General features: G+C 44.5%; 1 protein-coding gene across 1 annotated transcript in view; it reads right to left on the reverse strand.

Moving 5' to 3' along the window:
- eapp (e2f-associated phosphoprotein) overlaps positions 1 to 16,537 on the reverse strand; it is a 28,925-nt gene extending 12,388 nt beyond the window's left edge. The window contains exons 1-3 of the mRNA XM_080205126.1: positions 16,206 to 16,537; positions 4,187 to 4,365; positions 73 to 177 (exon numbers count right to left, since the gene is read on the reverse strand). Coding sequence (XP_080061252.1) covers positions 73 to 177; positions 4,187 to 4,365; positions 16,206 to 16,276 — 355 coding nt within the window. The 5' untranslated portion in view covers positions 16,277 to 16,537. The remainder of the gene's footprint in view (positions 1 to 72; positions 178 to 4,186; positions 4,366 to 16,205) is intronic.
- Positions 16,538 to 17,856: the final 1,319 nt, after the last annotated feature.

A 17,856-nucleotide genomic window follows, 5' to 3' on the forward strand; every position in this document is an offset into this window, starting at 1 on the left:
ATTATAGAGCAGGTTACCTGATTGGAAGATCTTCTAACTGCAAATAAGTCAGCAGAATAAGTGAAGACTTACGCTGTTCATCTTCAGCCTCAGAGTCGGAGTCAAAGTAGACTTCATCGTAGTACTGTGGCCCAGGAACAGTTCGAGTTTGACAGCTTTCAACACTTGTGGAAGCACCTGACAAATGAATGATAAAGACATCAAGATAATCAATGCACCAGTTAAAAAATTGCTCGTGTGTGAAAATTAGGTGTGGACTGCTGGTGAGATATAGAACTCCTTTCAGCAACAAACACTCCCAGGACAGGTCCAGCACAGGGTTAGATAGAGCAAATCTCCCTCTACACTGTCCCCATCAAACATTCCCAAGACAGGTCCAGTATAGGGTTAGACGCAGAGTAAATCTCCCTCTACTTTGTCCCCATCAAACACTCCCAGGACAGGTCCACCACAGGCTTAGGTACAGAATAAAGTTCCCTCTACACTGACGACATCAAGCATTCCCAGGGCAAGTCCAGAATGGGGTTAGGTGCAGGATAAAGCTCATCTATTCCGACTCCATCAAACACTTCCAGGACACGTACAGCACACGGTTAGATGCAGAGTAAAGCTCTCTGTATACTGTCCCAATCAAACACTCCCAGGACAGGTACAGCATGGGGTTACAAAAGAGTAAAGAGAACACTACAGGCTGTGTTGTCTGCCCAGTGATAGGGTTGGTTCATCTGCTCAGAGTTGGAGAAGAAACTCGAGTGAGAACAGAAGGATCTAGTTGTTTAGATACAAAGGGAGAACTAAGCAAGAGGAGCCAGGGACCAAACTGAAAAGCAGAACCTCAAAAGGTAAGAATCCCCGGATTATTACCTGAGCCATGTGAAAATTGGCATAAGGCAAACAAGATCAGAAAAATGAATGCGTACGGCTCAGAGACTGATGTGGGAGAAGTTAATGGAAAGGGTCCTGAGAGAGAGGATTTGTGAGCATTTGGAAAGATCCAGTTTAATCCGGGAGAGTCAGCACGGTTTCATGAGGGGTGTATCCTGCCTCACAAATTTGACTGAATTCTTTGAGAAGGAACTAAGTGTGTGGACGAAGGTAGAGCAATTGATGTCGTATACATGGATTTTAGTAAGGCGTTGGATAAGGTTCCCCATGGTAGGCTCATGAAGAAGATAAGGAGGTGTGGGATAGAAGGAAATTTGGCCAATTGGATAAATAACTGACTGTATCATAGAACTCAGAGAGTAGTGGTGGAGGGAAAATTTTCAGACTGGAGGCCAGTTACCAGTGGTGTACCACAGGGGTCAGCGCTGGGTCCTCTGCTTTTTGTGGTTTTTATCAATGACTTGGAAGTAGGGGCTGGAGGGTTAGTAAATTTGCTGACGACACCAAGATTGGTGGAGTAGTGGATGAAGTGGAGGGCTCTTGCAAGCTGCAAAGAGACATTGATAGGATGCAGAGCTGGACCGAAAAGTGGCAGATGGAGTTTAACCCTGATAAGTGTGAGGTGATTCATTTTGGTAGGACAAACTTGAATGTAGATTACAGGGTCAATGGCAGGGTTCTAAGGAATGTGGAGGATCAGAGAGATCTTGGGGTTCATATCTACAAATCTCTGAAGGTTGCCACTCAAGTGGATAGAGCCGTGAAGAAGGCTTATAATGTGTTAGCATTTATCAACAGGGGGTTTGAGTTTAAGAGCCGTGGGGTTATGCTGCAACTGTACCAGACGTTGGTGAGACCACATTTGAAATATTGTGTTCATTGCTGGTCACCTCATTATAAGAAGGATGTGGAAGCATTGGAGAGAGTGCAGAGGAGATTTACCAGGATGCTGCCTGGTTTGGAGGGTAGGTCTTATGAGGAAAAGTTGAGGGAGCTGGGGCTTTTCTCTTTGGAGTGGAGGAGGATGAGAGGTGATTTAATAGAGGTTTATAAGGTGATGACAGGGATCGATAGGGTGGACGTGCAGAGACTATTTCCTAGGGTGGATGTAGCTGTTACTAGGGGGCATGACTATAAGGTTCATGGTGGGAGATATAGGAGGGATGTCTGAGGTAGATTCTTTACTCAGAGTGGTTGGGGTGTGGAATAGACTGCCTGCTGTGATAGTGGAGTTGGACACCTTAGGAACTTTCAAGCAGTTATTGGATAGCCACATGGAGCACTCCAGACTTATAGGGAGGGGATAGCTTAATCTTGGGATTGGGCATTGCTCGGCACAACATTGAGGGCTGAAGGGCCTGTACTGTGCTGTACTGTTCTATGGTTCTGGTTCATGGGGCACTGGCACCAGGACTGGGGAAAGTGGGATCTATACTGTTGGACATTCAACACTGAACCATGTTACTACTGGTTGAGCGGCTGAGTAAATAGAGAAGTAGAGACGGTCTTACACTAATTCTTAGGGGCAAGAGATCAAACTTAAAAAGATGCGGTGAACCAAAGAATAGAGACAAGGCAAAGAGAGAAAGGTATTAATATGAGAAATGATAAACAGAACAGAAAGGGGCAAATCTAAGATCATAGATCATAGAACCCTACAGTGCAGAAAGAGGCCCTTTAGCCCATCGAGTCTGCAACAAACACAATCCCACCCAGGCCCTACCCCCATTTCCCTACATATTATACCCACTAATCCCGCTAACCTACACATCCCTGGACACTAAGGGACAATTTCTTAGCATGGCCAATCAACCTAACTCGCACATCTTTGGACTGTGGGAGGAAACCGGACCACCCGGAGGAAACCCACGCAGACATGAGGAGAACGTGCAAACTCCACACAGACAGTGCCCCGAGCCAGGAATCGAACCCAGGACCCTGGAGCTGTGAAGCAGCAGTGCTAACCACTGTGCTACCGTGCCAACCAGTAAGAGTAAAACAGTAACCAAAGCTAGAGTTACGAACATAATAAAGGGACAAAATTAAAACCTGTGCATCTGAACACACAGCATTCAAGACAAAGCAGATGAACTGATAATGCAAATAAAAATTAATAAGTATGATCTGGCAGAGATGAGAAATGATAAAGGCAAGAAGTGACTTATTGGAGTGGTATCCAAGCCCCTAACTGTAACTATGTGGTAGAACAGAGTATAAAGGAAGGAGTATAAAGGAGGTACAATGATAATCATGGAAAACTTTAATCTCCATATAGACTCGAGAAATCGAATGGGCAAAAGTAGCCTAGTTGAGGAGTTCATAAGAATGTTTTTGGGATAGTTTCTTTCTGCACTGTCGGAATTCTTAAAACAGCACATTTGGGAGCTAATTTGAGAACAAGACACACTAGACCAGGTATGGTGCAATGAGATAGGATTAATTAATTACCTCATAGTGAAGGTACCCAATCATCTTATATTGGATTTCACATTCAGTTTGAGGGAGAGAAGAGAGAGTCCAAGACTTAATATTTTAAATTAAAATAAAGGCAATTATAATGGCACAAAATCATAATTCATTAAAGTGAACTGGAAGGGCTGAATGATCTATTCCTGCTTCTATTCTCAATGTGTTGTGGTTAAAGGGCAACCAATACATATATTGTACTTAGGTGTCCAAAAGGCGTTTGATAAAAGATGCCGCATTAAATGTTATTGCAAAAAATAACAGCTTATGGTGTAGGGGATAATACATTGGCTAGCCAATAGGAAATAAGGGGTAGGCATAAGTGGGTCTATTTCTGGTTGATAGAGTGTAATGAGTGATGTGCCTCAGGGTTCAGTGCTGGGAATTCAACTATTTACAACTTATATTAAACACTTAGATGAAGGGACCAAAGATACGATTGCTAAAATTGCCAATGATACAAAGGTACGTAGGAAAGTAAGTTGTGAATTAGGCATGAGGATGATACAAGACAACACAGATAGAGTAAATGAGTGGGCAAATATCTGGCAGATGGAGTGTAATGTGGGAAGATGTGAAATTTTCCAATTTGGTAGAAAGAATAAAAAAAGAAACATATTATCTCAATGGTTAGAGATTGCAGAGCTCTGAGGAGTAGAGGGATCTGGATGTCCTAGTGCACAATTGACAAAAGGCTAGTATTCAGGTATAGCAAGTTATTAGGAAAGCTAATAGAATGTTATCATTTATTGCAAGAAGAATTTAATATAAAAGTAGGGACGATAGGTTTTAATTGTACAGGAAACTGATAAGCATTGAAAACTTTGGAACAAACCGTCAGCTGATAACGTCCAGCTGTTCTCAATAATCTTCATGGTGGAATCCAATTCTGCTGCCATCTCCTTCTCAAATTCATCACCGCTGGACTCGCTTTCCCCCGTTAAGTACTCCTTGATCAGTTTGCGTTTGCATTCAGGTGTGCCATGAAGGAGAATGTCTAATTCATCTTCAGAGCTGAAAAAAGCAAATATATATTCAGAGCTTATCACCAATTTTACTGTCCTATCTGTAAAGAACAATTACACTTCAATCTTGGTCAAAAGATGGGGATGCTCCAACAGTGACTGGTGACAGAACTAAATCTCAAGTCCAAAGATACTTGCCAAAATTATCCAATTTACTAATATCCCACAATAACCAACTCCATGATTCTACATAGATATGTCAGCAAAATAAAAACCCAAATCATTAAAGGGGCAGTGACAGCACAAATACAAGATTGCCTTGAAAATAGTGATTGATGAATGGTTGTTTTCCAGACTAGGAGAAAATATCCTGGTGAACAGGTGCTGCTACTGGGCCGATCCTCTATTTGACAGGTTCTTGAAATATTTTTTCATGGGATGTGGGTATTTCTGGCTAGGCCAGCATTTATTGCCCATCCGATCTGAAAGGTTAGCAAAAACTAGCCTTTTGTCAATTGTGCACTAGGACATCAAGATCCCTCTATTCCTTGGAGCTCTGCAATCTCTCACCATTTAAATAATGTTTCTTTTTTATTCTTTCTGCCAAATTGGACATGATGATGCTATTAGGCGAGATCTAGGATACATAAGATGCGGAATGGAAACTGCAGGGGATGGGCACAATTGAAATGTGGAGCTTGTTCAGGAACAGCTACTGCGTGTCCTTGATAAGTCTGTACCTGTCAGGCAAGGAGGAAGTGGTTGAGTGAGGGAACCGTGGTTTACTAAAGAAGTTGAATCACTTGTGAAGGGGAAAAAGGAGACTTATGTCAAGATGGGATGTGAAGGCTCAATTAGGGTGCTTGATAGTTACAAATTAGCCAGGAAGGACCTAAAGAGAGAGCTAAGAAGAGCCGGGGGGGAAATGAGAAGTCTTTGGCAGGTAGGATCAAGGAAAACCCTAAAGCTTTCTAGAAGCATGTCAAGGAATAAGAGAAATGACTAGAGTAAGATTAGGGCCAGACAAGGACAGTAGTGGGAAGTTGTGCATGGAGTCCAAAGAGATAGGAGAGGCACTAAATGAATATTTTTCATCAGTATTCACACAGGAAAAAGACATTGTCGAGGAGAATACTGAGATACAGGCTATTAGAGTAGACAGGATTGAGGTTCATAAGGAGGAGGTGTTAACAATTCTGGAAAGTATGAAAATAGATAAGTCCCCTGAGCTGGATGGGATTTATCATAGGATTCTTTGGGGGTGTAGGAAGGAGATTGCAAAGCCTTTGGCTTTGATCTTTAGGTCATCATTGTCTACAGGAATAGTGCCAGAAGACTGGAGGATAGCAAATGTTGTCCCCGTATTCAAGAAGGGGAGTAGAGACAACCCTGGTAACTATAGACCAGTCAGCCTTACTTCTGTTGTGGGCAAAGTTTTAGAAAGGATTATAAGAGATAGGATTTATAATTATTTAGGAAGGAATAATTTGATTAGGGATAGTCAACACAGTTTTGTGAATGGTAGGTTGTGCCTCACAAACCTTACTGAATTCTTTGAGAAGGTAGATGATGGTAAAGCAATTGATGTGGTATATATGAATTTCAGTAAAGCGTTTGGTAAGGTTCTCCACGGTAAGCTATTGCAGAAGATACAGAGGCATGAGATTGAGGATGATTTAGCGGCTTGGATCAGAAATTGTCGAGCTGGAAGAAGACAGAGGATGGTGGTTGATGAGAAATGTTCATCCTGGAGTTCAGTTACTAGTGGTATACCGCAAGGATCTATTTTAGGGCCACTGCTGTTTGTCATTTTTATAAATGACTTGGATGAGGGTGTAGAAGGATGTGTTAGTAAATTTGGGAATGACACTAAAGTCGGTGGAGTTGTGGGCAGTGCGGAAGGATGTTGTAGGTTACAGAGGGGCATAGATAAGCTGCAGAGCTGGGCTGAGAGGCGGCAAATGGAGTTTAATGCAGGTTAAGTGTGAAGTGATTCACTTTGGAAGGAGTAACAGGAATACAAGTACTGGGCTAATGACAAGTTACTTGGCAGTGTGGATGAGCAAAGAGATCTCGGTGTCCATGTGCATAGATCCCTGAAAGTTGGCACTCATGTTGATAAGGTTGTTAAGAAGGCATACGGAGTGTTAGCTTTCATTGGTCGAGGGATTGCGTTTAGGAGCTATGAGGTCATGTTGCAGCTGTACAAAGCTCTGGTGCGGCCGCACTTGGAAGTATTGTGTACCGTTCTGGTCACTGCATTATAGGAAGGATGTGGAAGCATTGGAAAGGGTATAGAGGAGATTTACCAGGATGTTTCCTGGTATGGTGGGAAGGTCTTATGAGGAAAGGCTGAGGGATTTGAGGCTGTTTTCGTTAGAGAAAAGAAGGCTAAGAGGTGACTTAATAGAGGCATACAAGATGATCACAGGATTAGATAGGGTGAACAGTGTGAACCTTTTTCCTCGGATGGAGATGGCTAGCACGAGGCGACATAGCTTTAAATTGATGGGTGATAGATATAGGACAGATGTCAGAGGTAGGATCTTTATTCTGAGTAGTAAGAGCATGGAATGCCCTGCCTGAAGCAGTAGTGGATTCACCAACATTAAGGACATTTAAATGGTCATATGTATATATGACCGCATACATACATATGGTCATATACATATGATATATACATGTGATATATGTATATACACACACATATATATGATAATATGATATATCATATCTGTTATATAGCTATCATATATAGAAAACACACACATATATATCATATATGATATATCACATATGATATATATATATGTATATATGTCCATAACGTATGGATGATATTGGAATAGTGTAGGTTAGATGGGCTTTAACGAACATAAGACATAGAACAGTACAGGTCCTTTGGTGCTCGAGCTATGTCCGAACCCAAGATCAAGCTATCCCACTCACTATCATTCTGGTGTGTTCCATGTACCTATCCAATAACTGCTTGAAAGTTCCTAAAGTGTCCGACTCCACTATCACAGCAGGCAATGCATTCCACACCTCAACCACTCTGAGTAAAGAATCTACCTCGGATATCCGTCCTATATCTCCCACCGTGAACTTTATAGTTATGCCCCCAAGTAACAGCTACGTCCACCCGAGGAAACAGTCTTTGAACGTCCACTCTATCTATCCCCCTCATCATCTTATGAACGTCTATTAAGTCACCTCTCATCCTCCTCTGCTCCAAAGAGAAGAGCCCCAAGCTCCCTCAACCCTTCCTCATAAGACCTACCCTCCAAATCAGGCAGCATCCTAGTAAATCTCCTCTGCACTCTCTCCAATGGTTCCACATCCTTCTTATAATAAGGTGACCAGAACTGAACACAATATTCCAAATGTGGTCTCTCCAACATCCTGTATAGTTGTAGCATAAACCCAGCCCCACAGCTCAAACTCAAACCCCCTGTTAATAAACGCTAACACACTATAAGCCTTCTTCACGGCTCTATCACTTGAGTGGCAACCTTCAGAGATCTATGGATATTAACTCCAAGATCTCTGTTCCTCCACATTCCTCAGAACCCTGCCGTTGACCCTGTAATCAGCATTCAAGTTTGTCCTACCAAAATGAATCACCTCGCACTTATCAGGGTTAAACTCCATTTGCCACTTTTCAGCCCAGCTCTGCATCCTTTCAATGTCTCTTTGCGGCCTACAAGAGCCCTCCACCTCATCCACTACTCCACTAATTTTGGTGTCATCAGCAAATTTACTAACCCACCCTTCAGCCCCTTCTTCCAAGTCATTGATAAAAATCACAAATAGCAGAAGACCCAGCACTGATTCCTGTGGTACACCACTGGTTACTGGCCTCCAGTCTGAAAATTTTCCCTCCACCACCACCCTCTGTCTTCTATGAGACAGCCGGTTACTTATCCAATCGGTCAAATTTCCTTCTATCCCAGACCTCCTTACTTTCTTCATGAGCCTACCATGGGGAACATTATCAAATGCCTTACTAAAATCCACGTACACGACATCAAATGCTCTACCTTCGTTTACAAACAGTTACCTCCTCAAAGAATTCAATCAAATTTGGGAGGTAAGACTTACCCCTCATGAAACCATGCTGACTATCTTTAGATTGATGTTGCGCTGACCTGTGAAACCAAGGGCCGAATGGCCTGTACTGCACTGTAATGTTCTATGTTCTATCCCTAATCACCCTTGAGAAAGTGGCAGTAAGCTGTCCTCTTGAACTGCTGTTATCCATGTAGTGTAGGTACATCCACAATGTTGTTAATGAGATAGTTGCAGGATTTTGATCCCACGACAGTGCAGGAACAGGATGTATTTCCAAGTCAGGAAACGGTGAGACTTGGAGGGGGACTTGCAGATCCTGGTGTTCCCAGATTTCTGCTGCTTTTGTTTTTTTAGGTGGTAGAGGTCCTCAATCCTGGAAATCCATAACAGCACTGTGAGTATACCTACATCACATGGTATGATGTAGGTATACATCATATATCTACATGATGTATAGGTAGCAGCAGATCACCACCATTTCCACAAGGCTTAATTGGACGGTCAATAAAAATGCTGGCTGACCAGTGAAGCCCATGTCTCTTGAAAAAATAGAAAAAAAAATACACCCACTGGCCAGAATTTTACCACCCCGCTCACCTTGGGAATTGGAAAGAGCAAGGGATGGACAATGGGAAGGTCCTTTGACCTTAGGCAGGATTTTAAGGTTTCAGGATGTCGAACACTGTAAAATCCTACCCATTTTCTTTAAGACCCTAGGGTGCAGACAACTGGATCCAGGGCACCTATCCACCTTTAATCCCATTAATTTTCTCAGCACCTTTTCTCTCCTATGCTCGTTTTAAGTTAATCCTTCCCTATTGTCCCTCAGCTGGGATACTTTTTGCCTTCTAGGTGGAGGGGCAAATAGGAACATAGACTATAAGTAGGTCTGATACTAAAGCAGGTAAAAATACTTGTTCAAAATCTTCACCATTTCCTTGTTTCCTGTTTTAATTCCCCAGTCTCACCTTTAATGGACCAATGATGACTATCTACCCACCTAACACATGCTCCTGCAGCAGCCTTGGACTGCAATTCATTAGGCTGTGCCCACCGTAAGAAACATAACATTTAAAGGGACCTTACAGCTCACCAACTCAAAATCTTCTTCCCCTTTTAGATACCCGTGGAAGCTTTAACTGTCAATTTAGACATTCATTCCTAGCTTATTCTCATGCTTTCCCCTCTGATTTGTTTTAAGCCCTCATTTGCTAGTTTCTAAAATTGGCCCAAATTTTCTGGTCTAACAGTAATTATCATAGGAGCTGGATGAGGCCATTCAGCCCCTTGAGTCTGTACCATTCAATAAGATCACAACTAAGCGGTTGTGGTTTCAACCTCCACATTCCTGTCTAATCCTCACAATCCTTGCCTCCTTTGTCGAACAAAAACATCTGCGTCAGCCTTGAATACATTCAAAGGCCCAGTATCTACTATTTCCTGAGGAACAGAAAGCCACAGGCTAACCATCCTGAGCGTAAAATATTCTTATCTGTTTTAAAAGGTTGACCTCTTATTTTTACATTACGTCCCCTAGTTATAGTCTCCCAACAAGAGGAAATATCCTCTTGGTATTCATCTTAGAATCTTACATGTCTCAATAAGGTTACCTCTCATTCAGAAGAACGAGCAAATCCAATGGGTATAGGTCTAACCTGCCTAATCTTGCTTCATAGGTTAAGCCCTTCATTCCAGGAATGAATCCAGTGGATCTTCTCTGAATTGTTTCTAAAGCAATTATATACTTTTCAAACAAGTCGACCAAAACTGCATAAGTACTCTAGATGTGGTCTTGTCAAGGGCCTGTACAACCAGAGTAAAACTTCACTATGTTTATATTCCATTCCTCTTACAACAGATGCTAACCTTCCATTTACCTTCCTAATCATTTCCTGTACTTGTATATTAACTTTATTGATTCACATACTAGGACACCTACACCCCTCTGTAAAAGTTCACATTTACCCATGTTATACTCCAACTGCCAAATTTTTGCCCATTCACTTAGCATGTCAATATCCCTTTTGCAGACTCTATCTCCTCTTGAAAAATTACTTTTCTACCTATCTTGGTGTCATCAACAAATTTTACACCTTTGCAGCACTGCATACCTTTTTTCTTCAATTTGATACCATTCTCAAATTCCTTAGCTAGTCATAAATGGTAGAATCTTTCCTTCTCAATGGTATGAACTCATCAGCAGCCACCTCCTTTAGCATCCTTGCACGCAGGCCATTAAGTCTAGGGGTCTTGCCAGTCTTTAGTACCATTAGTTTTCCCAGTTTCTTTTCTCAATTATAATTGTTTTAAATTCCTCCCTCCTTTTTGCCTCCTGATTTTCAACTATTCTTGGAATGCTTTTGAGGCTTCTATTGTGAAGACCGATATAACAAAGTCTCTGCCACTTTCTTGTTTCCCATTAATTCCCCACTTTCATCCTCCAACGGACCAGCATTCATTATTGTGTGTCTTTTCCTTTTTACATACCCGCAGAAGCTTTTCTCTTTTTATATTTCTCAATAGTTTTTTCTTCACATTCCATTTCTCCCTCTATTTTTCTCAGTCATCCTTTGCCAGTTTCTAAAATTCTCCCAATCTTCTGGCTACCACCAATTTTTGTTGTACATCTTTCCTTGCAATTTGATACCATCCTGAAGTTTCACAGATGATTCAGCCTCTTTCAGAGTCTTTCCTTTTCAATTGTATTTATCTTTGTTGAGAGTTATAAAATATCTCCTTAAACATCCATCACTGGTCTTTGCTCTTAATTATTTTCCCTTTCCAATTTAGCCGACTCTTGTTTTTGTGCCTTTATTTAAGACACTTGTTTCAGACCCTCGAACTCAATGTAAAATTCAATCAGATTATGATTAATTTTGTAGACAATTCTTTTGCTACAAAGTGATTAATTATCCTGCCTCATTGCATTTTGTGGAAATGCCCTGTTTCTGATCAGAACTCTCCTTTCACCTGATGAAGGAACAGCATTCCAAAAGCCTGTGGCGCTCACTATCAAATAAATCTGTTGGACTTTAACCTGATGTTGAGAGACTTCTTACTGTCATTGCATTTTACCAGGTCTAAAGTAGCCTGCTCCCTTGTTGGTCCCAAACCACACTGTTCTAAGAAACAGTCCCAAATACATTGTAAACCATCCTCCTGGCTACCTTCGCTAAGTTGATTTGTTGACACTGAGGGAGAGATTATTGTTGCCGCAGCAGTTCACCAGATTCTATCTCATTCCTGTACTCTCTTGTCATTGTTTGAGATCCAACCCACTACAGTGGTGTTGTCAGCAAAATTGAAAATCGAATTGGGAGGGAATTTGGTTGCACAGTCATAGGTATATAAGGAGTACAGTAGGGGCTGAGAACACAGCCTTGTGGAGCACCGGTGTTGAGGATGATTGCGGTTGCCTATCCTTATTGATTATGGTCTGTGAGTTAGGAAGTTCAGGATCCAGTCGCATAGGGAGGTGCCGAGGCCTAGGCCACAGAGTTTAGAGATGAGTTTTGTGGAAATAGTGTTGAAGGCTGAGCTGTAGTCAACAAATAGGAGGTTGATATAGGTGTCCTTGTTACCTAGATGTTTCAGGGTTGAGTGCAGGACCAGGGAAACGGCATCTGCTGTGGACCTGTTGCGACAGTAGGCAAACTGTAGGGGATCCAGGAGGGAGGCTGGAATTGATTTGTGCCAAGATTAACCTTTCGAAGCACATCGTAATGATGGATGTCAGAACCAGCGGCCGACAGTCATTAATGCACGCTGCTTCGTTTTTCTTCGGTGCCAGGATGATGGACACCTTCTTGAAATAGATAGGGACCTCAGATTATTGTAAAGAGAGGTTGAAGATGTCTGTGAATACCCCCGCCAGCTGATCTGTGCAGGATCTGAGTGCACCATCCTAGCCAGTTGCTTTCCATGGGTTGACTTTCAACAAAGCTACTCTGACATCTGCAAAGGTGGCCCTGGATACAGGTTCATCCAGGGCTTCAAGGGTGGAGGGCATGCTCTCGCTGACCTCTTGCTCAAAACAGGCATAGAATGCATTGAGCTCATCAGGGAGGGGTGCGTTGGAGCCAGTGATTTTACATGCCTTCACCTTGTAGCTTCTTCCATCAAGAAAAAGATACAAAAGTCTGAGGTCACGTACCAACCGACTCAAGAACAGCTTCTTCCCTGTTGCCATCAGACTTCTGAATGGACCTACTACCTTGTATTAAGTTGATCTTTCTCTGCATCTTAGCTATGATTGTAATACTACATTCTGCACTCTCTTCTTTCCTTCTCTATATATGGTACGCTTGGTCTGTTTAGTGCACAAGAAACAATACTTTTCACTGAAACCAATACGTGACAATAACAAATCAAATCAAAAATCCTCCAGTGTCTCTATTGTTAGGGGGTTTATAAATTACTCTCAAAGTGACTTTGTTCGTTTACTCTTTCTTATCTCCACCTAAACTGATTTTATATCTTGAGCTACTGAGCGAAGACGATTTATCATTAGTGTACTGATTTCCTTCTTAACAAACCCCACTTCCCTGTATTTGAAAATATCAAATATCCTTGAGTATTCAGTTTCCAGCTCTGTCTTGTTCTTTCTGGTTAACTTTCCAAATCTCCCCTCACGTGAACCTCTCCAAATATTTGGTTCAAAGCCCTCTCCCTAGCACTAGTTACAGTGGGACACTTGGTCCCAGCATGGTTCAGCTGAAGGTTGCCCACCCCAACTAATTTTTGAGCCACACAGTCAACTCTGATCTTATTTAACCTTTGCCTATTTTCTCATGGCTCAGGCCATAATGCAAAAATTATTACAACTGTGGTTCTGCTTTTTAATTTTATTCCTAGCTATTCGTATTCCCTCAGCATACAAAATACTGTGGCTACAAGAGCAGGTTAGAGGCTTGGAGTTCTGAGGTAACTCATCTTCTGACATGGCTAGGACATAAGACCCTGTCCACCATTCAAAAGGTACAAGTCAGGACTGTGGTAGAATATTCTCCATTTGCCTGGATGAGGGTAGATCCAACAACACTGAAGAAACTCAACACCATCCAGGACAAAGCAGTCTGGTTTGGTATCCCAACCAACATTTTAAACATTCACTCCTTCTGATGCACAGTGGCAGAAATGTGTGCCATCTACCAGATGCACTGCAGCAATTCACTAAAGTGCCTTCGATAACACCATCCAAATCTGGGACTACCATCACCTAGAAGGACAAGAGTAGCTGATGCAGGGAACATCACTACATGCAAATTCTCTTCTAAGCCACACATCATCCTGACTTGGAATTACATTGCCATCACTGAATCAATACGCTGCCTAACCAGCCCTGCAGCCGTACTCAAACCAAGTGGATTGCAACAGTTCAAGAACGTCACTCATCACCATCCCTTCTCAAAGGCCATTCATTATGGATGGATAACAAACCCTTAGCCAGTGACACTCAAATCCTGTCAAATAAAAATGCAGTAAGAAATCACAACACCAGGTTACAGTCCAACAGGTTCATTTGATGAAGTCTCACAACACCAGGACTTTAACCTGGTGTTGTGAGACTTCTCAGTGTGTTTACCCCAGTCCAACGCTGGCATCTCCACAACACAAATAAAAATACGGCACCTCTTATAAGAACATAAGAAATAGGAGCAGGAGTAGGCCATCTAGCCCTTCGAGCCTGCCCCGCCATTCAATAAGATCATGGCTGATCTGTCATGGCTCAGTTCCACATTCCCGCCCTCTCCCCATAACCCTTAATCCCCTCTCTTATCAAAAACCCATCAACCCGCGTCTTAAAAATATTTAACGAGGCAGCCTCCACCACTTCAACGGGCAGAGAATTCCAGAGATTCACCACCCTTTGAGTGAAGAAGTTCCTCCTCAACTCCGTTCTAAACCGCCCCCCCTTTATCTTGAGGCTGTGCCCCCTAGTCCTATTATCCTTTCTGAGCGGTAAGAGTCTCTCCACCTCTATCCTATCCATCCCATTCATCATCTTATATATCTCAATGAGATCTCCCCTCATTCTTCGAAACTCTAACGAGTACAAGCCTAGTTTATTCAGCCTCTCCTCATAGCTCAACCCCCTCAACTCCGGCATCAGCCTAGTAAACCTCCTCTGCACTCCCTCCAAGGCCAAAATATCCTTGCGTTAAGTACGGCGCCCAAAACTGCACACAGTACTCCAGCTGCGGCCTCACCAATGCCCTATACAGCCGCAGCAAGACCTCCCTACTTTTATATTCAATCCCCCTCGCTATGAAGGCCAGCATCCCATTTGCCTTCCTGACCACCTGCTGCACCTGCAAGCTGGGTTTTTGCGACTCATGCACAAGGACCCCAAGGTCCCTCTGCACTGTCGCCTGCTGCAGTTTTTCGCCATGTAAGTGATAATCCTTCCTACCATTATTCCTACCAAAGTGGACCACCTCGCACTTGCCAACATTAAATTCCATTTGCCATTTCCTGGCCCATTCGCCCAGCCTATCTAGATCCTTCTGCAGACTCTCCACACCCTCCGCACAATTTGCCTTTCCTCCAATCTTGGTGTCATCAGCAAATTTTGATACCCTACACTCGGTTCCCTCCTCCAGATCATCTATATGAATGGTAAATAGCTGAGGCCCCAGCACCGACCCCTGAGGCACTCCACTAGTCACCATCCGCCAATCCGAATAGCACCCATTGACCCCCACTCTCTGCCTCCTATTTGACAACCAATCCTCTATCCACGCTAACACCCTACCCCCAACTCCCTGTCCCCTGACCTTCTGCAATAACCTCCTGTGAGGTACCTTGTCAAACGCCTTCTGAAAATCCAGAAAGACCACATCCACCGGCTCTCCTCTATCCACCGCCCTTGACACATCCTCATAGAATTCCAGTAAATTTGTCAGACACGACTTCCCTTTAACGAAACCGTGCTGCGTCTGCTCTATCAAGCAATTCCTCTCAAGATGCCTCGCTTATGTCCTAGCCATGTTCTTGGTATCCACGTGGATCACAATAACTGGATCGTTCCAATCCCACAAGTTGTTTTCCAGGCCCAGGAAGACGTCCTTACCCCTGGCATTTTGCAGGCAGCATAGTCTTCCAGAATGAAAACGCAAAATGCTGGAAATACTCAGCAGGTCAAGCAGGAGAGAAACGCAGCGAACAATTCAACTCAGTGATCGTTCATCAGATCTGATGGTATAAAACTGGGTCATCACCGGTTGTTTTAATCTTTCTGGTGTCTCTCTGAACCAGTTCCTCTCCCCTGAGCCGCTCAGTATTTCCAGCGCCTACACTGTTGTTATTAAGTGCACACACACACACACACTAACCCCCCCCCCCGTCTCGCTCTCACACACACACACACAACCCCCCCCCTCCCCGTCTCACTCTCACACACACACACAGACAGACAGACAGATACACACACTCCCCGTGTCCCCGTCTCACTCTCACTCTCACACACACACACTAGCCCCCCCCCCGTCTCACTCCCACACACACACACACACTAGCCCCCCCCCCCCGTCTCACTCCCACACACACAGACACACACACACTAACCCCCCCCCGTCTCACTCCCACACACACACACACACTAGCCCCCCCCCCCCCCGTCTCACTCCCACACACACAGACACACACACACTAACCCCCCCCCGTCTCACTCTCACACACACACACAGACACACACACTCCCCGTGTCCCCGTCTCTCTCTCACACACACACACACACTCCCCCTGTCTCTCTCTGTCCCTCTGGAGCTGCTCCTCCTGCCGCCACTCAATACCGATCACACAGGGCCCGGCCCTCACCTGGAAACCGCATCCTCCGGGTCACTCGGCTCCTCCACCAGATACGGATCATCCTGCTCCAGGCGGCTCATCCTGGAGCGGCCCAGGCCCCGATTCGCGGCCTCTCCCCGGTCACAGGCCCCGATCCGCGGCCTCTCCCCGGTCACAGGCCCCGATCCGCGGCCTCTCCCCGGTCACAGGCCCCGATCCGCGGCCTCTCCCCGGTCACAGGCCCCGATCCGCGGCCTCTCCCCGGTCACAGGCCCCGATCCGCGGCCTCTCCCCGATCACAGGCCCCGATCCGCGGCCTCTCCCCGGACACAGGCCCCGATCCGCGGCCTCTCCCCGGTCACAGGCCCCGATCCTCTCCCCGGCTTCGGGCTCAGATTATTGCTGGACCTCCCGCTCGTCACCGGATTGAGTCCCGCCCCACACGACCGACCTCGGCCCCGCCCACCGCATTCGGCCCCGCCCCCTTCCCTCCAAAAGCGCAACACACATCTCCTTTAACCTGTGCTTGGTCCTCTCTCCACTCACATTGTCTGTACCTTTGAGACTCATTACCTGTAAAAACTCGCATTCCAACCATTAGCTTGAAAATTGAGTTTGTGTTTGTATATAAGAACATAAGAAATAGGAGCAGGAGTAGGCCATCTAGCCCTTCGAGCCTGCCCCACCATTCAATAAGATCATGGCTGATCTGAAGTGGATCAGTTCCACTTTCTCGCTTTCTCCCCATAACCCTTAGTTCCCTTGCCTACCAAAAACCTATCTACCCATGACTTAAACATATTTAGCGAGGTAGCCTCCACCACTTCAACAGGCAGAGAATTCCAGAGATTCACCACCCTTTGAGTGAAGAAGTTCCTCCTCAACTCTGATTTAAACTGCAGCCCCCCCTTATCTTGAGGCTGTGCCCTCTAGTCCTGCTATCATTTCTAAGTGGGAAGAATCTCTCTACCTCTACCCTACCCATCCCTTTCATTATCTTATACGTTTCTATAAGATCCCCCCTCATCCTTCTAAACTCCAACGAGTACAGACCCAGTCTATTTAGTCTCTCTTCATAGTCCAATCCCCGGTATCAGCCTAGTGAACCTCCTCTGCACTCCCTCCAAGGCCAAAATATCCTTGCGCAAGTGCGGCGACCAAAACTGCACACAGTACTCCAGCTGCGGCCTCACCAGTGCCCTGTACAGTTGCAGCAAGACCTCCCTGCTTTTATATTCTATCCCCCTTGCTATAAAGGCCAGCATTCCATTTGCCTTCTTGATCACCTGCCGACTGGGTTTTTGCGACTCATGCACAAGGACGCCCAGGTCCCTCTGCACTGTAGCATACTGCAGCTTTTCGTCCTTTAAATAGTAATCCCTCCTACTGTTATTTCTGCCAAAGTGGATAACCTCACACTTGCTAACATCGTACTCTATCTGCCAGGTCCTCGCCCACTCGCTCAGCCTATCCAGATCCCTCTGCAGACTTTCCACACCCTCCGCACAATTTGCTTTTCCACTCATCTTTGAGTCATCAGCAAATTTTGTTACCCTACACTCAGCCCCCTCCTCCAGATCATCTATATAAATGGTAAATAGCTGAGGCCCCAGCACCGATCCCTGCGGCACTCCACTGGTCACCAACCACCAATCAGAATGGCACCCATTGATACCAACTC

Source organism: Carcharhinus amblyrhynchos, chromosome 16 (assembly GCF_965287045.1).
Source record: "Carcharhinus amblyrhynchos chromosome 16, sCarAmb.v2.hapA, whole genome shotgun sequence".
NCBI lineage: Eukaryota > Metazoa > Chordata > Chondrichthyes > Carcharhiniformes > Carcharhinidae > Carcharhinus > Carcharhinus amblyrhynchos.